The 26,862-nt window shown below is 38.6% G+C and overlaps 1 protein-coding gene across 7 annotated transcripts in view; it reads left to right on the top strand.

Moving 5' to 3' along the window:
- The window catches only part of JADE3 (jade family PHD finger 3), a 36,724-nt gene extending 21,402 nt beyond the window's left edge, over nt 1–15,322 (top strand). For all 7 annotated transcript variants that reach the window (XM_072135661.1, XM_072135656.1, XM_072135657.1 and 4 more), the window contains 8 exons: nt 5,506–5,663; nt 6,808–6,998; nt 7,889–8,100; nt 8,528–8,695; nt 9,967–10,083; nt 11,659–12,129; nt 12,607–12,724; nt 13,994–15,322. In XM_072135661.1, the coding sequence (XP_071991762.1) occupies nt 5,506–5,663; nt 6,808–6,998; nt 7,889–8,100; nt 8,528–8,695; nt 9,967–10,083; nt 11,659–12,129; nt 12,607–12,724; nt 13,994–14,877 (2,319 nt within the window). In that variant the 3' untranslated portion in view covers nt 14,878–15,322. The remainder of the gene's footprint in view (nt 1–5,505; nt 5,664–6,807; nt 6,999–7,888; nt 8,101–8,527; nt 8,696–9,966; nt 10,084–11,658; nt 12,130–12,606; nt 12,725–13,993) is intronic.
- Nucleotides 15,323–26,862: the final 11,540 nt, after the last annotated feature.

Genomic DNA, 26,862 nt, shown 5'->3' with positions numbered 1-26,862 from the left:
CGATCTGAATGTACCCTAAGTTAAAGGCTTCTAAAGTTATAACCGAATAAAGTGACACATGCTGGTTTAAAAAAAAAAAAAAAAAAATAGCCCTTGGTCATCATGGTGCAAATGAGCTTGGTTACAAAGGGGTTAAATATTTTAAATTCAATGCTGTTTTTTTAATAATACTCTTTACTGCCTGAAAAAACACCTTTATAAGATGTTAAATTGCCTCCTGTTGTAAAAGAGTCACTTGACAACTAAGCTCCTCTGCGGTTGAGGTAGGAGATGGAAAATATGCTGGAAATAGTATGGCATCTGCTTATGGACTGTGCCATTATCTACGTTTTAAATGCCATGTACAATTTTACAAGGGTTTAATACCCTTTTACTACTAGTTTTACAAAAGGAGAGGGTGTTGGCTGGGCCAAAAAATTATGCAAATGTGAATTTTGGTGCAGTTTACTCCAGAAAACTAACATTTTATTTTAGTTTATTTCTTAACCTAAACCCAGATTGGTTGCCTTGGCAGCTGGGAGCTGATATGTTATTGAGCAGACTGTAATAGAGAAGAAGTATAACCACAATATACTGCAATACAGTTGTATAGCAGTACATTGTATAAATGACCCCACCCCCTTGAGGGCCTGAAAGAATTGTAAAAATAAAGCACATATGAAAATATACAAAATCATAAATATGTTAGATTCCCCCAAATGTCTGATCTCACCCATACCCTGAATGTCATAAAGTAGATAACATCCAAATCTGAATTTATGCTTTTTATTCAAATTTTTATGGGATATAAAATGTCAAAACTATGAGAAAAAGGCTGTACAGTTATCTTTTTATCAAAAATGGCCTCGTGTTTTTTTGGGGTTGTTTTTGTAGTACAAGGTTATTTTAAAAAAAATTATTTATTTTAAATGTATATGACATAAACAAACTACATACATTTGGCATTTCCACAATCATACTGAACCAAAAATAAAGGGTACAATTTGTGTTGCAGATATCAAGCCCTCCTATAGCTTTGTACACTGAAAAATTTAAAAGAAAAACAATGTGCTGAATGGATTAATAATCCAGTAGTGAAGATATTACTGGGGATTGCCTCATGAATTGTATTCCCTTGACACTCAATTAATACCATCAGTACAGCATTTACCTTGGCAAACATTTAATAGAGAAGGCTACCTGCCATATATTTCACAAGGACAATAACCATAGATGTATTTTACACTCTAGAAGCTTGGATTGAGATGAATGTTACTCTGAGTACTGAGACAAGTGATTTGCTCCATGTTAGTTGTTACACTGAAATGTTGCAGATGATTACTGAATTATTAAACAATACACATTCATTGTCTTGCTGAATATCCTCCTCCTGCAAGGCCGTTCATCGTTCCAAGAATCGGACATGGCTAGCAGTTAATGGCTTGCCAGGTCTGGGACATTTGCCAGGAGCAGCTGTTAGGTCTCTTTAGATCTCTAGAAATCTTGTGTCCTATTTTATAATGAAATGGAGCAAGTTTAATTTTTTTTTCTCAAACTGAACTGGCATCCTATTTCTTTATGATAAATACAAATCTATAAATTTTACCCTGAGTTAATCTATATTTGTATTTGAATGACTGACCCCGAATAAATACTTTATTGGGTGGCTAATAGCTTGATTACTGAAAGTAGTGTAAATACTGTCCTTTTATCAACAAAATAAAGGTTCCTTTTGTGCAATTACAGTCCTTGTAATAATCATTGGTTTATAAAATTAGATTTCATTATAAACGGATTTTAATACTGTATATTGGTCTGCAGTAAGAATTTATTGATAAAGGAAATCTACCACTGGATTGTAACTTAACTAACCATTCATGCTGCTAGCTCCTGAGAGTGTGATAACATGCATGTGTTTGTCAGGAGCTTTTCTTCAGTACTTTTACTTATATTTTATGTTTATTTAAAAGAAGCACACATGCTTTGGGCGGCAGACACCAGAGCTTCCCATCAGTGTGAAAGAATCCAGTGGTAGATTTCCCTTTAAGGCTTCTGTGTGCAGTCACACATGGCGCTAGCGTTGCATTTACAAACGTGACGCTCAGCACTCCCCAGACATGCAGTCCCATGTCACATACACCTCATGCCACCTCAGCACCTGTCAAACATGCAGTCCCATGTAAAATACACCTCATGCCAACTCAGCACCTGCAAGACATGCAGTCCCATGTAACATACATTTCTCCCCTGACCTTATCACATCCACTCCTATCAAGCCCCCTCACCTCCATACACATGTATGCACACAGTACCTGTACACGTTCTACTTGCAGGCAGCCATTACAGCTCTACATCCTGTGAGGGCCACGGCCCTTTCCCGGAGGCTCCGCCCCTCCCGTGACATCACGGCTACCCGGAGCAGCTCCATTCTAGAGGCTAACAGTGCTGTAGTGTGTGCTGAGCAGTGCCGGCCTGCTCACTGCCATTGTAATGTACTGCACACGATTGCTGTGCGCTCCGGACCGCTCAGCCCACACACTACAGGAGATAATTGCCAAGCGTACTTTTACGCTTGCCAATTATTCTGGGGAGTAATGGCGCCTCATCATGCATCTATGACGCTTGGTGAGGCGTTAATGCGATCTCTGGCATACCGCCATGTAGTGTAAAATGCATACAGTGTCCCCCCATGTAGTATAAAATGCATAAAGCGTACCACCATGTAGTATAAAGTGCATACAGCATACTGCCATGTAGTATAAGATAGATACAGCATGCTGCCATGAAGTATAGAATAGATACAGAGTACCGCCATGTAGTATAAAAGGCATACAGTGTGACACCATGTAGCATAAATTGCATACAGCGTACCGCCATGTAGAATAAAATGCATACAGCGTACCACCATGTAGAATAAAATGCATACAGTCTGCGCCATGTAGAATAAGATAGATACAGCATACCGTCATGTAGTATAAAATGCATACAGTGTCCCCCCATGTAGTACAAAATAGAAGTTGATAAATATCACAAATGCAGCATATACATACAGCATATATACACATAAACAAATAGTAGATACAGCATATACACGCACTGCACATACATACATACATACAGCAAATATATACACACATATATACACATATTCATATATACACACATATACGCACATACACACACATAGGCATATACATAAACGTGACGCCTGGGGGTGTGCATTGGCCTAATCACATACGCGTTTCAAGTGAACTGCAATCATTCGGTAACCAGCAAAACACCAGGTGCTAGTTAATGATCTTATGCGTTCCACTGGAAACACATATTTGATCCAGTGAAGGCCCACTCCTGGGTGCTAGCCGCTGGCACTTTGTGTGACCGCACTCTAAGTGGGAAGTGGAGAAAAGGGCCTATGACCCAGTAGCAATTTACATGAACATTTGTGCCCAGTGTTGAGCCAGCATATGGTTCTGTTAAAGTTTTAATTGGTTTGAATGAATTCTACATCGTTTCCCATTATTGCACGTTTGTTAAACTTCCATTACGCTTGTCACGGAAATATTAATTTAATGTGTGTAGAATAGTGGAACTATGGGACAATTGGCATCTCTTGAAATGTCCAGGCAGCTTTTACAACATCCTGGAGTTCTTTACGGCTTGATGAACGCTGACCTTGTAGACTGTTCTGTGCAGGCTTCATCCAGGAGTGTCCTTTGCTTTTGTTTGTATGCACAGTTGTGCTGGTAGATGTATCAGGGAAGTTGGACTGTCAAAGAAATTGTCTGTGGATGTATTCTTGGGAAATGATTTGGAGTAAATGACATCTGTGTATGTGCTTGATGTACCATCCAAGGGGATGGATTTGGCATGTAGGACAGGATTGTAACAACAAAGTTATGCCTGCACCAGAACCAGAGACGTCCCAGTATGAGAAAGCTAAGAGGGAGGGGTTGGTGAATAGGCCCCCCAGAGATAACTCTGCAGTTAGCAGATATGGTTAAGGGTGTGAGAGGCTGCCAGGATGGAGTCACTGAATCTGCACCTCAAAGATCTACAGTCCTGAGTGTGGATCGGGTGGATGCCATTATCAAGCAGGGGTTCTAGGGCAGACTAGGGGTTGTCCAGATGAGTAAGGCTCAAAGCATGAGCCACAAAGATGCCTCTACTCAGACTGGGGAGATGAAGTGTGCCTATGAGCCAAAGACTGCTTATACACAAGCACCACTGCTGAGAGAGAAGACTGTCCACAGTGAAGTCGGGTTCCCAGGGGTGAGTGTAGGGAAGATATGACCATATGTCTTTTGAAGTCTGCACAAACCGGTCTTCAGGTGATAATTTATGAAACTTTAAAGAGAACTTGTCAGGGAAAATTAACCCCCTAAACTACCGTATGTACTCGTGTATAAGCCGAGTTTGTCAGCACAAAAAATGTGCTGAAAACCGTCCCCTCGGCTTATACATGAGTCATAAAAAGAATTTAAAAAAAAATAAACTTATATACTCACCCTCCAGTGGCCCCGACGTGCAGCGCTGCTCCCCCGATGTCCGCGCGGGTCCTCTTCTGGCTACCGCGGCCGTGTTCTGTCTTCTCTAAAATCGTGCTGGGCGCCGCCACGTTTCACCCCCAGGCGGCGCCTAGTATAACGTCAGCAGCGGCACGTCATACTAAGTGCCGTCCGGGGGAGAACAATGGCGGCGCCCAGCAGGAAGTTAGAGAAGAAAGAAGACGGCCGCGGGAGCCAGAAGAGGACCTGCACGGACATCGGGGCCACCGGAGGGTGAGTATATAAGTTTTTTTTTTTTTTTTTAATGCGGGGCAGTGCTGTATACTACTGGGGGCTTGCTGGTTACATACTAGGGGGGTCTGTGACCAATGCATTTCCCACCCTCGGCTTATACTCGAGTCAATAGGTTTTCCCGGTTTTTGATGGTAAAATTAGGGGTCTCTGGTTATACTCGGGTCGGCTTATACTCGAGTATATACGGTAAATATATTTTCATACTGCCATTAGAAAGCATTGCTTCTATCTTTTCATTGCCCCTCTACATGCCTGTAAACTTAAGCAATGAGGTCCTAAAGCTGTATGCAAATGACCTGCGAGATGTCCAATGAGTCATTAGCATATTCAAGCTGTCCAGCTTATTCATGAGTGGGAGGCACAGCCACACCCCCAGTGCTTGACTGACAGCCTGTATAATGGTGTGAGGTATAATGGTGTAATGTCTCCTCCATGTGCTTCCTAGTGCTGGCAACCACGCCCCCTGCAGCCTGTGTGTATGAGGTAGAGGTGACAGAAATGGTGACAGAGACCTGATGACAGGTGTCCTTTAAAGAACTCCAGGATGTTGTAAAAGCTGCCTGGAGACTTCAAGAGATGCCAATTGCCCTATAGTTCAACAATTCTACATACTTTAGATTAATATTTCCATGATGGTACTAATGCTGTTCTGATAATGCATGACTTCCGATATAATATATATGTGTGTATATATACATATTTATATATGTGTGTGTATTTATTTTAGGTGTTCCGGAAAGACTTGATCAGTGCCATGAAGATTCCAGATTCTCAACATGTCAATGTGGAGGACTACTATCACTTTGCAGACACTTGGAAACAAGAGTGGGAGAAAGGTGTCCAAGTACCTGCTAATCCAGATTCTATCCCACAGCCTTCTCTCAGGTAGAAAGCAGAACATCTGCGATAATGTGTGACCTCTGTGTCTGGTGTTTTATATACAAGGGGGGAAATGTATTAATGCGTCTGTCTTTAGACCACTGCAGAGACTGTTCTCTGCTGATTTATCTGGTGCAGTATAAGATGCTTCAAATCTAAATGGTTGTCGGCAGGGGGAGCGAGGGAGAGAGTGGATGTTGAAGGGGCTGGTTTGAAGAGGAGGGAGTCCAGTAAGATAAACTAAAGGATTATAAAAAAGTAAAACAATTTAAGGTCTAACCAAAAAATTATTTGTATTGAGAATTATATGCCCTTTTGAAACTGGTCATCACTGAAAAATGCCCTCCGTGATGATGGGTTCCCTTTTAAGACAAATTAAATTTTACATTAGTAGGGAAGTCACAGTTCCCCTCTGTTTTTAGGCTTCGGTTATTTGCATTAGTAATTGTGAGCCAAAACCGGCATGGTAGAACGCACAGAACAGGCACAGGTCTTTCCGGCAACTATACAGAGGTAAGGTATAATAGAAAGACTTGTACCTGTTCCGTGTGTTCGACCACACTTGGTTTTGTTGGTTTTGGCTCACAATAATTGATGTAAATTGACTGAACACGTAACAGAGAAGTGAGCTGAGCCTAAATGATCAGAGTCCAAACTACAGTATAGGTAGTGCCCAGGTTACATACAAGAAAGGTTCTATAGGTTTGTTCTTAAGTTAAATTTGTATGCAAGTCGGAACTGTATATTTTATAATTAACTCCAGTCAAAACATTTTTTGGGTCTCTGTGACAATTGGATTTTAAAAATATTGGGTTGTCACCAGGATTAACAGTAGAGCTTAATTGTAGGCTACTTTGATAACTGTTACAACTGTTTATAGTAGCCTAAAGGCTAAAGTTATGTAAATTGCTAAAATCCAGAGGTCTGTTTGTAACTAGTGATTGTCTAAGTTGGGTGTTCTTATGTTTTATGTTTTATACTGCTGTGTAAAAGCACAAGATAACTGTTCTGTAGTAAGTAACTTGCTGTATCTTTTGTGCTTGTTCTGTTGTTAGTGGCTGGATAATTTTTCCACATATGGTTGCAGTAAAGGGTCAAATGCTATAAATATTTTTTTTTGTTTGAAACATCTGCTTCTTTGATATTTTAGGATCATTGCAGAAAAGGTGAAGGAGGTTCTGTATTCTCGACCACGAAAGTACATCCATTGTTCAGGCCAGGAGCCAACAGAGCCTGGTTATATCAACATTCTGGAACTTGCAGAGAGCATGTGTCGTTATGATCTTGATGATGTGGACCTCTTTTGGCTTCAAGAATGCAACCTTGAGTTAGCAGATATGGGTAAATACAATTAATTAATGGACTGTTGTAGAAATTGGAACTAAGGTCTCTTGCCCATGAGTGAGTTCTGTCAGTGAAAATTGCACCGTGCACTGAATGGATCTCCCTACTCGAACCTGTGATCCTTGGAATGACCTCAGAATGTCAGTTTATTCCGGTGATCAGACATTCGGGTCAGTAGATCCCTTGACGCACAGAGCAATTTTCACAGACTGCAAGAGGCTTAACATGGATGAGAAACCTAGGATCATTTATGATGGAACAACAGATTGCTATTACTTCAGTATCTCTTTGCACTATATTATATCGATTTTTAAAGATAAAAAGTTCTAATTTCTGGCTAATGAAACCTCAGTTATCTGCTGTTGGCACACAAGGGATGTTAGGCACTTTACGTAAGGATTTATATACTCTCCCAGCCCTTTCATGCAAAATTATTTATTACAGGCTTTTAAAAAAATGGTAAATCCACAATAAACTGTAATACAATTGTATACAGTTAGGGTTTTTTATACTATATTCTGATTTACAAAATTCTAAAAGTATTTATCTTCTACCTTGAACACCATGAAGGAAAAAGTCCAAATTGCCTCTTTTTATAGGTGGTAAAATTGTGAAAAAATCTTAATAAGGGATTTAAGGGCCATATATTTCTTTAAATGGTATTTGTGAAAAGTGGCAGCTCAGTTTGCACAGCTCAGTACACTGAAGTATGAGAAAAATTTTATTTTTTAAAAAGGGAATGAAGACCTGACAATTCTCTATAAATGTTGTATGTGCAATATGTCTTATGAATATACATTGTTGGTGTCCATTTAACATCATGCTGCTTCTTTATTCCTTATTCTGAGTGATCCTCGTGTAGTGTTTACCTGCTGTGCTTCCCATAGGATGTGCTCCTTTGGATGAAAACACTATGGAGAAGACATTAGAAGTTCTGGAAAGGCAGTGCCATGAAAACATGAGTCATGCCATAGAGACAGAAGAAGGTCTAGGCATAGAGTATGATGAAGATGTCATTTGTGATGTATGTCGGTCTCCTGACAGCGAAGAGGGCAATGATATGGTGTTCTGTGACAGGTGCAACATCTGTGTTCACCAGGTGGGCTTCACTTTTTGTAGGCACCAAATTGGGCATTTTTTGCTTTGTAGAAATCACTGTATCTCAGATAAAGTCTAGTGCCAACACCAAAGAAAATACTAGTTTGTGCTTTGTATTTTTTTAATTGTAAAATGTTTTGGGAATTTCTCTTAAAATTCTAATGTAGCAGTTGACATTTCAATATAAATATAGTATAATACATCTATAATATATTTTATAGATGTTTTTGTTATAACAGTTTTGCTTGGCAAATACTTTGTTCAGCTTGGTGAGTAGAACGGAGCTGCAGAATACAATAAAAAAAAAAAAGTTTAAAAAAAAAAAATTAAATCCAGTCAACACCACTCCCCCTTCCCATAAATTAAAAAAATAATCTCAACAAGTATATAAAAATACTTTTTTGTTTGTTTTCCCCCTTTGTTGAAAGGCATGTTATGGTATTCTGAAGGTTCCTGAAGGCAGCTGGCTGTGTCGCACCTGTGTGTTAGGTGTACATCCACAGTGTATTTTGTGCCCAAAGAGAGGAGGAGCCATGAAGCCCACGAGAACTGGAACAAAATGGGCACATGTCAGCTGCGCACTTTGGATACCGGAGGTATGTATTCTATAACCTAGGTACACTTTTCTAGTCAAAATCCAATAATAAAATGGCTCTTCTGTTGATCAGTGAAGCTACATGCACAGCAGATAGGTTTTTTAGGTATGGAAATAGTTAATAATCTGCCTCCTGTTCTCACCCATTAGCTGTCAGTAGAGTAGGGACCAAAAGCTGACTTACACAACTGCTAAAAACAGGGAGAAAGTGAGGAAAAGGAAATTATATTTCTTTAATAAAGTATATTGCAAAGTTTACTATTATAATCTGCAACAATAGATTTTTTTAATAGAAAATAAGTAATAACACATAAGAGAGAAAATCTCTACAGTACCATATCCATTACTTTTAGGTTGGTTTTACAGTAACAAATTAGTATCTGCACTGGTGTTTAGCAGGGAAGCACAAACTCCTTCCATTATAGATCCATGTGCAAGGAACTCCGTCCTAAAGTGTGGTCTGTCTGTAACGCAAGACTCTTCACGGTCCATTGGCTGATCACAGATAGTGTGAAACTAGTCCTAGGTGACTAAGTTTGCCTCACTATTAGGGTTTCTTTTAAAAAGTACAGTATGGTAAAGGTGCAGGTAAAAATCAATCAATATTTTTTGTTGAACAGTTTGTATACCGGGTGCTTTGGCCATGAGTTGGACATATTTTGGGCACATGTATCATCGCATCTGGAATGTGCTAACTGTGCTGCAAAGGAAAGGGCTGGTCCTATTCCTTGTTTGCAGTGGGGGCAGTCATTTGTCATGGACATAGGTGGGGTGAGCGGCACTCACCAGCTGATGTCACTCAGGCTGCAAGCAACACAGCTTCCCATTGTCTGTGGCCTGCATTGTTGGTATTAATGAACAGAACCTCTCTCCTCCTCAGCAGTAGATATAATAAGTTTCTCCCCACTATGGCATCGTCTATCAGCAGGAATTACGATAATAGAGATGTCATTTTTTTTTATTCAAGGTCACAATTGGATTAAGTGACATACACGTCAAAATATTTTCAGATATTATAACTAAATGAGTTAGTACACGCAGACATGTACATGCTATGGAACTAGGAAAAAAAATCACTGGAGCATCTCTTTAAATTTATACCATACCTTTTTATTAAAGGTTTTATTCACAATACTTTAAGCATATTGAGCAGGTCATCCTTTTAAAATATCAATTTAAGGACACAGTGAAATATACTGATGTGATCTTTTTTAATTTTTATTATTGTATATATTGTATAAAACTCAGTGCTGTCAATGTTTTTGCATCCAGGTGAGCATTGCTTGCCCTGAAAGAATGGAACCCATCACCAAGCTTTCTCATATACCTCCAAGTCGATGGGCATTGGTCTGCAGTCTCTGCAAACTGAAGACAGGAGCCTGCATCCAGGTATAGTATATATCTTTTAATCTGCAAAAGATTTGTCTGAATATGGCTTAAAAATTGTACTTTGCAATGTATAATAATAGTATAATAATTATATGCAATGTATAGTAAACCAGCCAGATGGTTTCAAGAGAAAGTCTGCTCCAAGGCATATGATCCTATGTATTACAGAGCCTTCATATGTTCCTTAAAAATAATGTAACATAACTCACTTGACAGGTTAAAGGGTTGGCCTTGGTTTGTTTGCAAGATAGGTGATAATGTGCTTATTAATATTGGTCCAACCAAACGGATCACCTCCAGTCATGAAAATGGGTTTTTGCCATTTTCAAGGACCTGTATTTGCGGATGGCTTAACTCTCTATTTTGTTTAATGGATGCATTCTCACTGATGTTTTTTTTCCTAGTTCTGTGTTTGTGTGGCTGTAATTACTGGTCATGTGCTAGTGCCTTCCTATTGAAGTCCAAGTCTCACGTTTTTGCTAATTGCATTCAGGTTTATTTGTTTTTGCGTATTGTTTTTTCATTCTGTTGCACGACACACATTTAAATATATAGTAGAAGCCAATGCCCTTATTTAAGTGAGGCTCCAGTTCGTGTGGATCCAAAAAAAACTGATGATTTACAAATGACACACGGACTGTTTTTGGGGATGAGGCATAGAAAAGCTGACAAATGTGTGCAAAGCACAATGTAAAAACGGATCTACAGAGTTTGCGTATGTAGGAAAATAACGTTTGTGTGAGTGGGCCTTTACTTTGTTTAAATTAAGCCAAGTGTGCGCCCTGTGGCTCCATTCACTGTTTAGGGGACTGGGGCTACAGCGTTTTGGCTATTTGAATAGAGTTGATTGCTCATACTATATACTGTGATACTATATGACAGTATATGAGCTTTTTACTGTAGATCTGTATAGGTCTGCCGCCACGGGACAAGTAAATCATCCTCATCATCAGATACCATAGGCAGTTGATGTACCTGAAATATAAGATATTAGTTCAGCTAGCAGTTGACATCCCACACTCTTCTTTGCCCCCATGACTCCTTACAGGTGTTTGAATACAGCATTCAAATATCTAATTCTGTATGCATACAAATTTCCTAGAATAGAGTCATTATGTGATGGTCTCTGTCCAGGTTGGTGGTGATTTGTGGATCCTGAAGACAGGTTTTCTTTAATCTACGAAAAGGAGATTTAATTTTGTGTTTCAAGTCCCATTGGTGTGTACTGGGATCAATGTTTAGTGAGCTTCCAGACCTTCTACAATAATGCTGTTCCTAGCTGCTAGACCACAAACCAAAGAGTGGCTTTTTGTAAAAATACCCTCTACTTCGGCAGATTCTAGAAGACATGCACATGTCTAGTCTTATGGTTCCGGTCTTGTTTGTCTCCATATTATTGCTTCTGTAACAAAAGTGGGATAAGAATTTCTTACTACAAGATGTTACATAAAGTACATGTTCATGTGGATATCAACCTATGATATCAATACAAATGTCTATTATAAAAAGCAAAGCTTGTTGTTGTGAAAATATACTGCTAATATTCTGTCTCCGTGGATTTCATTTTCTTTGTAGTGCTCAGTTAAGAGTTGTATCACAGCCTTTCACGTCACTTGTGCATTTGAGCATACGTTGGACATGAAGACTATACTTGATGAAGGGGATGAAGTGAAATTTAAGTCATATTGCTTAAAGCACAGTAAGAACAAGAACTGTTCAGTAGATCAGGACGAGCCTGAGAAAGTTCATGTTGACAACAGACAAACTGAGAGTGAAAAAACTAGCCTTCGCGCCCAGAAACTAAAAGAGTTGGAGGAAGACTTTTACACAATGGTAAATGTGGACAATGTGGCAGCTGAACTGGGATTGCCAAAGCTTACAGTGGATTTGATATATTCTTTCTGGATGTTGAAACGAAAAAGTAATTTTAACAGACCGCTTGTACCACCAAAAGAAGAAGAACAGAATGGTTTAATGCAGCCAAAGGAGGACAGTATTCATACCCGGATGAGAATGTTCATGCACTTAAGGCAAGATCTTGAAAGAGTAAGTCCTTGTATTCATTATTTAGCAAATTTCACTTAGAGAGGTCTATATTAGTAAAGGCGTGTATTCCCTTTGAGATTACAATTCTGCTGCATATTTTTGTAAATCTGTAATGCTGTTCCTTTGTTGTTCCTTCTTAGAAATTTGAGTAAATTATCAACTGCAAGTTCCATATGTGTGTTCCTGCAGCAATCCTCCAACTGGCAGCACCCCAATTGGCTAACAATTCATAAATATCTGGAAGGAATAATAGCATAGGAATTAACTTGACCCAAGCACTGCCCTGTACCATGAATTAGTAGCAGTGGTTAAAGAGGTGCCATAGTAGCCAACCCCTTCGATGTGGGTCCAACAGCTAGGTTTTTTAAGTTTCCTATCAATGGGAAAACCTCTTTCCTAGCAGAAATTATTGAAAAAGATCTCTGAATGAATTGATTAAATTGATGATCCTATTTATTTTTTTTAACTGATATACAGGTTAGAAATTTGTGCTACATGGTTAACAGAAGAGAGAAACTCAAACTGTCCCACAGTAAAATTCACGAGCAGATTTTCAACTTACAAGTCCAGCTTGTCAATCAGGAGATGGCAGCAGGTAACCTACTTATCTTAAGTTCAATTTTCTTTTCAGAGAAGAGGAATACAAGAAGACCATGGGTTATAGAACTGACTGTGATACATAGTTATCTATTTTTGTGCACAGTATACTGTATGCACCGAGATGAACCTTCAAATATATCTGTAGAAGTTTTGCAGCTGTGTAATTTATTCATTTATATTTTCTGCTAGAAACCATCAAGATGCATAGTGCTAAATTACAGAGATACCGTTTGTTTGCTACTGAAATTTAGAAAGGAAATGTTCCCACCGTTCTCAGACGTGTAACATGGGAGCTGTGTCCTGTACACTGAATCTCTTTTTCTATGGGCTTTTTGTTCTCGTTTTTGAGTAGTTGTGTATCCTGATGATTTCTAGCCAGACCAGGTGCTTCAATGGGTATTTAGAGAATATCCTGTAACAGGACTGGGTTTGGGGGTAGTATTGGCTATAAGGAGCTAATTGATATTCTTAACACTTACCCCTGTAAAGATTGCTTTTATTCTTAAGTCAAAAGTGCATTGTATGTTACTGTATTAATGTAAACTCTTCTATTTAGGGCACTCTACTGTACTTTAGGACTGTTCTCAGCAAGTGACGTGCATTGGTAGCCAGGTGTTCTGTGTTATTTCTAGATGGGCTCTTCTGTATGAAAGCATTCTTTGTAGTGTGGCAGACAAGCATTTGCTCTATGAGAGACGACTTTTGTCTGGTACTTGTTGTTAAAATCTAGTTACTAACCAGTTAGTGACCACCATATGACTTTTTATATTGGTCACTAATGGCCGTCACTTAGTACATCTTCTACAGCACGTTTATAGGTCTCCTGTGTTGGGTGAAGAGGTTGTTCAGCTGTTTACTCACAGCATATAAACCCCTCAGATACTGCTACCTCGTGGGAGTTTAGGAGAGTGGCTCTACAAGGCAGGGGCCCTCTGTCTGTATTTTTACACCGACAGTTTGATAAACACCAAACTGTGCCATTTGCCATAGAAGAACTCAAACTAAAGAGTTTTTTTTTTTTTTTTTTAATAACTATAATTTTGTATCAATACCAGAATTGTGCAAAGTTCACTTATTTATACTAGACAACTGCACTGTTCTCATAACGTATAACCATATCCAGTCATATTTTATTTAACCATAAAAAGCAGTTGACAATTTTTAATTCCTGTAAATACATAATTATAAATATGCCATAACATGTTTAGCTTCTTTATTCTATTTGGGTACCTATCTAATATATTTTGCTACTTTATGTCTCTAGGGCAGCCATTATCGAGCGTGCTGGAGAATACATTGTTTTACCCTCCGCCAAGAATAACGTTGAAGTTAAAAATGCCCAAATCAACACTAGGTGACTATAAAAACTGTTCAGTGAAAACTGGAAAGCGATCAGGCCTGCTTGATAAAAACAATACTTCACTTCATGGTAGTGGCAGAGAACTACAGAAACATTCAGAGGTCACTAAACACTATACCCACTTTGCATCTGAACAAAGAAGGAATGGATTATTAGAGAGTAGTAATCCCCGCACTGAGAATCAGGAACCCGTGAATCAGCAAACTTCAAGATACAGGAGCTCAGGTAAACCAATGTCTCTACAAGCTGTAATTCATGGACAGTCTTCAAATGGAAGTGGGAAAGTTCAGCGTGAACATCTCAAGTCAGGCAAGTCGAATGGAATTTTACGTTCTAGCGTAGACCGAATCCAAAGGGAGAGCTTAAGCCAAACATCTCATGACCAAGAATCTTTAATCACAACACCTTTGTCCAGATCCGGGAACTTTAGAAGATCTAGTGTTGAACATTTTAGCCGATCATTCAAAGAAACCACAAATAGTTTGGTGAGGACCGCAGAAGATCTGTGGAGCAGTGAAAAACCTCAAAAAAGGCAATCTGCAAAAGAGCGATTATGGAACAAACAGACTATTGAAAGCCAGTCTTCTGGGACTCCGTATCAGGATAACGATGGCTATTGTCCAGACCTTGAACTGAGCGACTCAGAAACTGAAAGTGATGAAAATAAGGACCACATGCGACTAAGGAAAAGCAGCTCAAGTCGGGAAAGTCCTAACAAAGACTTAAATAGAAACAGTCGTAACAGAAGCAAAAAGAGTGCAATTCCACACAGCTCAGGACAGAGGTGATAGCACATCACTTCTCCAGTCCAGTTATTTAATGCTTGTGCATACCGACATGCAAAAAAGAGCGCCATCTCCTAAAATCCAGTGATGGAGAAGAAAGATTTCCATTATAGCTGGGTCATTGTAAGGATGGGATCTTGGAGAATGCACAGGCTTCAGTGTTTCTTTCAATGAAGTATATGCTGGAATAATATGAACAATTCCATTTTTTATATTGTTTTTACCACCAAAATGTCCTTTGAGAATATACAATACAAACACATTGTTTAATTTATATGGGACAGAACTCTGTACCATAGTTTTAATATGCTTTTAAATCTCTTTGCTAACAAAGAAAAAAGTATTACTTTGTGTAAATACTTTGTTTTTAATGTGAGTTTTATTGGCAATGTACAGGAATTGTTTGTCGTGCAATGCACTTGATGTAAATATTTTAACTGTATAACAACCAGATGCCAATGTGTGAATATTGTTTACAAAAGAAGTAACAGTAGAGTTACCTAATTTATCATTTTATTTCAATCACTTTGAGAAACTAAGCTAAGCATGGTGCATTTGCATGTTGAATCCACAATATTCAGCAGAATTCAGAAATGGCAGCTTGAACAAATCGCACTAGGCACCCAACACACTACCCTTTCAGTCTGTTCTGATAGAGGAAAACCTAACTGGAACACTCAGAACTGGTCTACATAAGCAGTTGCAGTACTTTGTACTCCCTCCCCCTTTTTGATAATTTTTTTTTATTTATTCTAATGGTTGCCAGCAGTCTAATACAGGATAAACATCATTTTAGAAAATCTGTGTCGTAGGATCAGTGATTTGATGAAGCATTGTGGCGATAGATTTTCTACCGCTTAAAACATACTGGAACCCATTAAGTAAATGCTGTGGGTGGTTCCTCCATTTCCAAACACTGTAGGTTGCCTTCAATAATTCCCTAGGAAAGAAACTTGTTACACGTGATGCCTGATCCGTCACACTTTTCTTGGGGGAGGGAGGGGACATGTCACCTTTTTAAAGTAATGGGAATTAAATTTTATTGGGATATTGTAAACCTATATTACATATAATATATCCTATCATATAATATCTGGAAGAAGGATATCATTAACATTGCTTTGTATTCTTTAAAAATAATACAGCAAAATGTGGATTGGATACAAGAGCGTGACTGGTGCAACCGGTTTCTTTAAAAGTTGGTTTATTAATATACACAATTCGATTTGTTTCATAATGCGTTGTCTTAGCCTACAAAGTTTTTAGCCCAAAAAAACCTCAATAGCGCTGAACCAATACTTCATATGGTACACATAATTAATCTTTATTCATCACATCAGTCATACACAATGAGTTATCCCAGTCCAGATATTATCACACTTGTTAGTTTTTTATGTGTATCTCTTTTAATGGGGTGTTTTTAAAGGGAACCTGTCACCAGGAGACCCATTTTAGCACTACCCCTGTCCCCACAGAGCATTGTACATACACTGCCAAAGTATTTTTGTATTAAAAATTGGTTTTACAGAAAAAAAGATATGTTATATTGTACCTTTCAGTAGCATGTGCTGTTAGACTAGGCAGTTGCCAAATGGGAGGGGCTGGAAAGGAGCAGTTTTCCCCCCACCCTTGGGGAACAGCTACTCCATGTGACCTTTTCAAATATATGAAAACACCCATCACTTGGCTTAGCGACGCCCCCTGCTCCTCTACAGCCAATCCCGAGTGAGGGGAGTTCTTCATACATTTGAAAAGGTCACATGTTTCCCAAGGGTGGGGGGGAACTGCTCCTTTCCAGCCCCTCCCAATTGGCAGCTGCCTAGTCACACAGCACATGCTAATGAAAGGTACAATATAACATATCTTTTTTTCTGTAAAACCTATTTTTTTTTTATACAAAAACACTTTGGCAGTGTATGTACTATGCTCTGTGGGGACTGGAGGAGTTCTAAAAATGGGTCTCCTGGTGACAGGTTCCCTTTAAATACTTTTTTCTGGTCATTGTGTATGACTGATGTGATGAATAAAGATTAATTATGTGTATATGAAGTATGCTAGTGCTAATGAGGGGTTTTTTTTTGGTAAAATATTAGTTCAGTGGTCCTCTATTTAGCCCCTTATTATTTGTATTATCAATTCCTTGTGGTTGATATTTTTCTGGTGACTAGCCTACAAAGTGTTTGGGTGAAGATCTGCTATTTTGTCCCTGAGGAATTGCCATCAACTAGTAGTTTACCTCTTCCTATACATACTGTATACCTCTTTTATGGTAGTCATAAAGTGACAATATGTTTGAAAGATTATGCACTTGCAGTTTGTATAAATATTGTGTTGCAAAATCAAATGGGTTTTCAAGAGAAATATAAATATATTTCTTTAAAACATGGGATTCTTAACTCCTTACTGTTCAGGTACTTTTTGTAGTTTTTTTTTCACCCTCCCCTTTCTAAAGCCATAAACTTGAGTTGCATTTTTGATGGCACTATTGTTTGGATACACTAAATTACTACAAAAAAAAAAATTATTTCACCACATTTCAAGTTTCGTAATAATTTTATTTTTTTTACATAGTTGGTTCTTTGTGAGCTTATCTTTTGCAGCACAAGTTATGGTTTTTATTAGCATTTTGGTGTTTATTTTTCTTCTAGTTCTTTTGTTGTTTTGCACATTTGTTTAACAAGTTTTTGCTTTCTTTTGCTTTTTTAATGGCTTTTAGGCTACCTGCACATGAAAAATCAGTCCTCCACCAACAGCACTTCATGAGTTAATGACTTACACCCGCTACAGTTCTTAATATGCTGCTTTTAAAACGAATGTGACATCTTAAGTGTTATCCTCTAACTGCACTTCCTAACACAACTCCAAGCATGCTAATATAGTACTAGCAGCAGGTAGGGAGCTGGGTAAGAGTTGATTCACCCATGAACCAGGTAAATAGGATTTGAATTGGGAGCATAGTAAATTTTAAGAGATTTACTATGTGCTCAAGTACTAAAAAGGTTCTCTTTTAGTCTTCCATTTCCTAGTTTCCTATTTATTGATGCCTCCTGCATGGTAAATGTTTAGCTGGCCAGTCCTCTCTAGACACTTCCTTTATGACAAAAGAAACCATAGCGAACCAGGCAAATGTCCGAAGTAGGGTGTATGGGGTGATAGATAATTTTTTCGAATATACTTTTACTTCCTGGGAAAACCACAGTATAAGGGCTCTTTCACATTGGTGTTGTTTTTCCACATACATGGTTCAATGATTTTCACAGATGCCTTTTTATTGGTGTTTTCACGTTTTGTTTTGTTTTTAACGGATCCGCAGGAAAAATTTTGAAACCAGTCCATTTTTCATTAATGCGGATCACAGAAGGCAATAGAAGTCTATGGTTCTTCAAAAAAAAAAAAAAAAACTTAACACCTGATTTCACAGCATCCGCAGAAAAAAAACACCAACCTGTTAAGGTTCAACATTTCTTTGAAAATCTTTATTTTGCGGACACATCGGAGACAAAACTTCGATGGGCAGCACACACCCCAATGTGAAACCACATAGGACCTGTAGGCTGGTCACATGCCACAGACCCAGCACAGTGCAATGTACAGGAGTCTTTATCATAGTGGAATATGATGCAAGGAGGCCCTGTCTGCTGATGGAACATCAGGCCTGATGTTTTTAAACGCATCCAAAACGCAAGTGTGAGGGGGTTTGGACAAAACACATGCATTTCACATTAAACGCACGCGTTTCGGCCAAAACTGCTCCCATTAGCGGTTTGGATGAGTTTTAAAAATGTGACAAAAATACCATGTGGGAAACCGCTCTTACAGGTGCTGCCTGGCAGACTCCTTGCCCTCTACTGCACTACGCTCAGTCCACAGAATGTGACCAGCATATTGTGTGGCTTCTACAGACCAAGCACATTTGTGTGCTGGTGCATAAGTAACAAATTTCTCATGTGCCTAGGCAGGCTAAGGTCTCATGGAGACAGACGTGTGCTCCATGCAAGTGGAGAAGGGGGGATGAGTGCACCTCATACATCAGCTCTCCATAGGGAACTGAGCAGACTCCCAACAAATTAGTCCAATGACAGGACTTACTCTACATGTTACAGCACAACTGCCTGGCCAGATCACAACCTGCAATGAGGAATAAATGTTTATTCTATCTTTGTGTCATGCTGCATTTGCATTGTTAAAGCTTACATATATTTTCAATACTTAAAGTGTAACTGTCATTCTGAGAAAAAAAAACATCTAAACTACATGATTCCACTCCAGGTGTCCCTGAAAATCATTACTGAAAGTATTTTGCCTCTCGGTCCTCATTTAGTACCTTTTTGGGCCCATAGCAACCATTGTTTCCAGCTCTCAAAAAAACTACAAACCACAAGAAGGACCTGTATCCTGTGACCTCATCACCAGCACATGCTGCTGACCAATGACACCATATCTATCTATGGATCTATCTCATATATCTATTATCTAGTCATATCTAATGATCTATGTAAACTTCAGCACAGCACATGAGGGGATGACTTGGAGAGTCTCTCCTGCCATTTCCTGCTTTGGAGTGTGAGGTGGTGGGGAAGGGGGGATTGTGATTGATCTGCATCTTCTGTCTGTGTGGTTTTGTTTATATACAGATGTAGGGGAAGCTGAGGGAGAGATAAGTGTAGTTGTGTGGTTACTACATTATTTGGGGCTCCTGGCAGCACTGAGCTGTGAGGTAAACAGCTGGGAGCAGAGAGGGGGGGGTGTCTCATTTTCCCTCCCTGTAGGACGGAATGTGCCTAGCAACAGCTATCTGAGAGATCACTGACAACAGGGGGAAGGCTGCAGAATACAAGAGGAAGGAGCAAGATTTGGGCAACTAATCCAATTGCAAAAGGGAAATTACTTGCCCTACAACATATCAAAAGTTTTTTTTAAATGAGTGTTACTGACACATGAGGTGTGTTCAGGATGTGTCAAAAAGACCCAGGATAACACTTCTATTTCAGTAACCAGGGCAATGACACATCTGAATACTCCCACAATTAGGTTATTATTACAAAAAAAGCCCTACAAATGGAAACTTGGTGTTACAAATGTTTGCTTTAACTTTTAAGATTTACAATAATATTTTATGAGCGTCTCTCATTGGAATTCACCAGAAAGGCTTAGATGACTGACTGAGATGGTGAAGTGCTGTACTCCGGGTGTTTCTAGCAGCCTCAACGGGTTTTGACGCAGGAAAATCTGAGTTGGTTTTTGATGCAGATTTTGAGCCTCTACTCATCAATGGTAGTTTCTGCTTAAAAATAGCTCATGTCTTTTACATAGTGTTTTATTGAAGACCACTAAATTTTGCAGCAGATTTTACTGCATTTTTTTGTTGATTACATATTGTTTTTTTTCTTAAACACAGCATGCTCTAGGTAGTGGTTTTACAACTTTTTATTTCCAAAATAAAAATGCTACAAATATAACAAGCTAAACATTGCCATGTTTTTTATATAGGTACAAGTCTATAAATCACCATGAGTGAATGGGAGTCCTTCTGTAGTCTAAAATTACTGAGTTTCACACTGATGTGCCAAGAACAAATATACTAGACCTTCTGCTTATAATAGCACATTACATAACTAACCCTACTGAGGCCCATATTTAGCTTTTGAAAGATCTAGAAGTGTGGAAGGTGAGAGCAAAATTGTGATTTAGGATGTATCCTGGTACTGTAATCTCTTTACCTGTACTGCGTGTGACTACAGGATAGGGGGAAGGCAATGCAGGAACCCTGCGCTTCCCAATATTAAGACCCCTGTTTTCCTTCTCTATAGAAAACCATGCTTAACGTGAAACAACAACAAAATTAACCTAATAATCCACCAACTGCATCTCTTCAAGCAATGCGACAGCTTCCAGTTCATCCTGCAGTCTGTGTAGTAGCACTAACAAAAAGAAAATTTGGAGTGTTATACAAATAAGCTGTACAAAGTCATGAGGAGCTCAACACCATTTTCTACATCGGAAATGTGCATTGTGTCCTAAGATATCACTATCCAGCTCTCCTGTAGGATGGAAGGTCATCTGCCACAACAAAGGGGCATGCTGAAATGGGGATAGTTAGGAGTGCTCTGGCACCCTGCCTAAAAATAAGGTGTTAATCTCCATGACAAAGTACTGATAGTGGTTCCTTTAAATGCCCAGCAGAGTAGTGTGCTGGTAACAAATTCGCAATGTGTCAGATGTTTGTTTTCAGAAAATGTTATCTTGTTTTTATTTTAAAATACTTAAAGGGTAACTTCCTTTTCAGGAAATGAATGTTATTGTTTGTGTGATAAAAGGTTATACAATATTCACATATACTTTATGTATGAATTCCTCACAATTTTCTAGATCTCTGCTTGCTGTCATTCGATAGGAAGCTTCCATGTTTATTTCCAGTGGATAGAAATCTGACCATGGTCACACAGGTGCGCGGCTCGTTATAACCCATTTCTCTGATTTACTCTCTGTGATACTAACGAGCCGTGCACCTGTGTGACCATGGTCACAATTCTGTCCTCTGGAAGTAGCTATAGAATGACAGGTCTAAAAAACTGAGGAATTTATACTAAAGTATATTATATAAATTTTGATAATACAAACAATAACATTTAATTTACCGAAATGGGAACATTCCAATTTTTTTAATTGCTTGTATTCTGCAGTAAAAGCTTCTAATTCAATGTAGTTGAAAACTTGTTAGGCTTTTGCAGCTTTCCACTGCTTTACAGTAGCATTTGAGTAGATTAGTTTGCTAGTTGCACTTACTGCTTGCTCTTTTTTGCTGGTTTATGACTTGATCGAAGTTCAACTTTGACCTGCAAAGAATATCTGGGGGAAGTTTCTTGTGATTATCCTCTGGTAACAGTTGGGAGAGTGTAGGATTCTGATATCAACACACCTGAAAATAGTAATTGCCATAAAGAAGTAACTCTTCGCGTATGCTGAAAAACCAGAGAGAGAGAGATTTATCATACACTCCCGCTCTGTGTGCTGGCATATGATAGAGTCCTGCCTCACACCGCCATGACAGATACATCATGATGCTTAGACCTCATGATGTATATCCCGGCTGTGTTTACGCAAAACTATGCCAGGTCCAACCGTTTTTTTTCAGTCAAGGCCTGCGAACATTCAGCAGGCTTTTAGAAAGTGGGCAGGCACGGGCATAAATGCTGGCTCAATCCACCGGCAGCCGCGCCCTCAAGGCGTAGAGGTGTAGGGGCACTGATATATGTCCTGCAGAGTGTTTTTTTATTGATAGCAAACAGACAATGTATTGTTCTCTGCTTACATTCCCTGTTTCTGGACTTATTACCATTTTGGTTAAATATTGTTTGGTGTCTTAGGACTCCAATCATCATAGAGTTATGTGATATAAGGAGTGTCTTTATTCCCTGCAAACCTGTATTATAGTTCACCACTGCTATTTATCAGGGAATAAAGCACTCCTACATGCTATATCATCTTATGGTGATCTGAGTCCTGCTCCCGTCACTGTGGTCAATCTGTGAAATCCAGCAGCTGCAGGTCAGGCCATGGCTCTTTGTTTTAGCCCTTAATGTGTTATAGTCATTAAGAATAAGTGAATTTTCCAATAGTGGTATACATATGTTTTAATAATAAACATAACTGTCTGACGTGAATTAGTTCTTTCATATTTAAGATTTGGTCATAAATTAGCGAAAGTTGTATAGAAAATTCAAGAAAAGTGCTGGAGAAGACTTGATAAAGAATAACATTCTGCAACTATTAGTGTTGTGTATATACATGAAAGCTGTGGAAACCAAATTAAAGGGGTATTCCCATTTCAGCAAATTGTTGTTTTTTTATAATAAATACTTATACAATTTTCCAATATAATTTCTGTATCAATTCCTCTGTTTTCTAGAGCTCTGCTTGCTGTCATTCTATAGAAAGGTTCTGTGTTTACTACTAGTGGATAGAAATCTGACCATAGTCACACAGGTGCATGGCTCATTCGTATCACAGAGAGTAATCAGAGCTGTGCGTCTGTGTGACCATGGTCAGATTTTTGTCAGTAAACATAGAGCTTTCCATAGAATGAAAGCAGAGATCTAGAAAACTATAAGGAATTGATACAAAAAGTACATAGGGAAATTGTATAACTTTTTAATTACGTTTGCTGTAATGGGAATACCCCATTACGTAAATTTTTTAATTGCATGGGAAAAGGAAAACGTTTTTTTTTTCCATTTTTCACAGCAAAATACATACAATTCCGTTATAAAAGAATATGAAGAGATCTCATAGAATATTGTTTGTTTGAATGTCTAATAGAATCACATTTTTTAATATTTAGTTTGGCTATTTTCTATTTTGTAATACGCTAAATCTTTATGTAAAGGGTGGTGCCCTTTTTATAATCGCTACTTGTGATCATAGCCAGAACGACAGAAAGGGTCACCCTCTGAATACCTGACATTGAAATATTTCACCATATTACTGGTTTGTTGTCTTTCTAGCAGCATAGGGCTCTGCTGAATATGTTGGTGCTATATATATGCAATGGAGAATTACATTTTGGCTTGCAGGATCATATGAGAATCAAACCTCTTCCAACGCTATTACACCTCTGCTTATCTATGCTGCCTGTTATTAAATCGTGGATTCCAATTATAACCTTCTTTCCTCATCTGCAGATCTGTTTGCCCCCTGTACATATGTACATCATGTAACTTTGTTTTATATATAAATATTGTATATATTCAATTTTGAAATTTCTGATGTCCCTGATGTTTTAGAAGTACTTTTTCATTAAATTATGTATTTGACAACCTGATATTTAGAATGTGATTTCTTTATGGTTAGGTTTTTAGGACACAACATGGTAAAAATGGTGAAAGTCAAAATGTTTCATTTTTTTTTCCTTACATTAAATGGTTTCTAAAAGTACCTTCTAGATTCTTTGAATATTGAACCAAAGCAATCTTTTCATAGACCAAGCTTTCAGCATAGTCTCTGTTCCTGCCTCATGTTCATAGATAATATTAATCAATTGTACTCACACAGATTTGCAATGTTGTGTAATACACGTTTTTTTTTCCTGATAATCCTTATCCATAGGCCCTGTCATCTTAAGGCCTCGGCACACGACTGTGTTTAGGGGTTGTGAGAAAACGACAGCTAATTGCAGCATTGCTTGCATGGTGTATGTGGTGTTCACCTGCTGATGTCCACTCAGCCCAAACAGGCTGCAAACAGTGGATGACTTTCCCAAATTTGTGACCTGTAACCCACATATGTTCATGTGGGTCTAGGCCAAGAATGGGCCAAAAAAGTTGGTAAACGGTTTTTGTGGCCCGTCTGACATCGCCGGGGAAAGTGTCCCCAATAGGAAATGACTGTGCGTGCATCACACCGAACTTTGACCCCAATATAGTCCAATGAGGCTGTGAGTTAGCTGACCGTAAGACCACTATGTAATGTTTTATGTTTCATACTATAATTATTATGGGATTAAATATACCCAAAATGTGCTTTTCATAACAATGTCATGAAATCCTGGCAAAACTCATGGATTGTCAGGCTTTCCTAATGATTTTACTATTTAATTGGGTGTTTTTTTAAGTCTTGTATTTGAAGCCAAAACCAGACAATCTACACCTGATTCTGGTTTCAAAAACGGCATACAAACTGGAATTTTGTTATTAAATTTTTAAACTATTTTAATTTTTCAAGAATATAACAGTGTCCAAAACGAAAACATCCAGCTCAGGGAAGTACAATCATACAAGAAGGGCATGATCGGCATGAAAATCTCAGCATAGGATAATTAAATCAGTCAATGATGCAAAAACAGAGATAATTGCCCCCCCCCCATGGGGCACCCCTTCTCTAAGGTGGAGAACACCCATTCTCCCAACCATTCACAAATCACGCAGACTGAGCTATAAAGCAGTCTGGGCTGCCACCCACACACCCCAAATCAAAGAGAAATGATCCAGGGTGCCTCTACAATGTAAGTGAGTTTATAAACTGGAAGTTCTGCATTAATCAGCCCGATCCATTTGGCTAACGTAGGACGCTTAGGTGGCTTCCAATTCAGCAAAATAGAAGACACACCTGAGGAGAGCAGACACCCGGGAGACCCAGATGCTCATTAATGTAGGATAGAATGCCCATCCAATAATACTGAATGGATGGGTATTACCATACCATGTGAAAGGAGGTACCCGTACCCTCTCTGCATCTAGAACACATATCTGAGGAGAGTCAATGCAAGTGCAAATGTGTCAGATACACTCGGTGCAACCACTTGACCTGTATCAGCTGGTCCTGAGCACTGATGACTGTTGAGCGGTAGTTGTGTGTGATTTCCTTAAGATGATGGTCCTCTGGTTCATGGATATCTCATTACCATATATTAAAGCTTCTCGCAGTGGGTGAGGGCTGGGAGTCCATCAATTGCTTATTAAAGCTGGGTGTAGGCATCCCAAGGTCTTCGGTTCTGTCAGTGGCTTCCATGGGACTGTGCTCAATCTTTAGTTCCTCCCTCCAAAAACTGGACCCCAGTGTGTGGCGCAATTGCAGCCACCTATAGAAAGCTGTAGGAGCTAGATTAAACTCTTGACTAAAGGATGCAAAGACAACTGGAATTTCTAAATGTACTTTAGTGGGTTAATTGTTATTTCCCAGCTATTTCTAAATTTGTTAAAACTGAGGAAAAGTCTTAAGACCCATGCATTGTACTGTACTGCATTATGACTCCATACAACTTTCAATGCTAGCCATATATATATATATATATATATATATATATATATATATATATATGGCTCTGATTTCATGCTGTATTTTGTTGACTGTTGTTTTTTGGATATTGGATATACTTTAACCTAGAAGCATTGCCAAACAATATTAGGTATCTATATGATTTCATATAGGCCAAATTAGCAATGGGCCTAAACCTGCAAGAACTTTTTTTTGCATATATTTTGTATATATTTAGATGATGGAAAGCTTTCAGTAATGCGTGCAATAACACTATGTGGTATTTTCTTTTTACACCTAATGGGAATCCAATATTCATTATGGATTTATGTACCTTATAGCCCTTAACCCAAATGGAAAAAGTTAATCAACAAGTTAAATATTTCTGCCTAGTTTGTGGCATTGTGTGACCTTTGGTCAGTAAACTACTTCTGTAAAGTCAGCTCTACTAGTTTATTGAATACCAAAGCCCTGATCAACCATATTAGTAGTATTAAAGATCTTCCCATTTAGAGTTTAATCACAGCCAATTTGTTGAAATTGAAATGGGGTTCTAGCAATAATAACCAGGCTGTTATTTTTTTCCGTTTTTTTTTTTTTAAACAGATGTCCTTCATAATTAAAAGGTTTGCTATCCTACTACTTCTATGTCTTCTGTGAAGTATGCAAGCCGCAAACAACGGGCCATGTGCCATTGTTTGTGGCCCACAGGACATCGGCGGGTGAGCTCTAATTTCCTCACTGCGGTGTGACCGCCATGGGAGCCGTGAAGTAGTCTAACACTGTACATTAGAAGGGTTATCCAGGGAAACATTCAGAGTTGGACATTGACTTAATAATAAATAATAATAAAGAGTTATTTTTCAATAGGAAGGGCAGAAGGCGCGTATTCGTGTTGTGAAAAGACCGCTAATTTGCAGAATAGTTCTAGAGACGAATAACAGGGATTATGCAGGTAGTTTTCCCATGTGCATGGTCCCTTAAGAGAAATTGAGTTCCAGATTACCAGTAAGTAATATTGCAATAATAAATAAAATTTAGACCGTGTTTGGACACACTATGTGTTTTTTTTGTTTTTTTTTTGCGCTGTGTTCATATCTTGTTATGAACTCCCCCGTATACTCCAAATGTGTCCACAGACTCGTAGACACAGGTTTCCTTTTTCCTCTGTATACACAGTATATGTACCATCTAGCAGGAAACTCTGGATGAAAAAGTGCAGCAGTCCACTCTATA

This window comes from Engystomops pustulosus, chromosome 2, assembly GCF_040894005.1.
Source record: "Engystomops pustulosus chromosome 2, aEngPut4.maternal, whole genome shotgun sequence".
Classification (NCBI taxonomy): Eukaryota; Metazoa; Chordata; class Amphibia; order Anura; family Leptodactylidae; genus Engystomops; species Engystomops pustulosus.
Note: the sequence above shows the minus strand (reverse complement) of the source record. Positions and strands in the feature narration are given on the sequence as shown.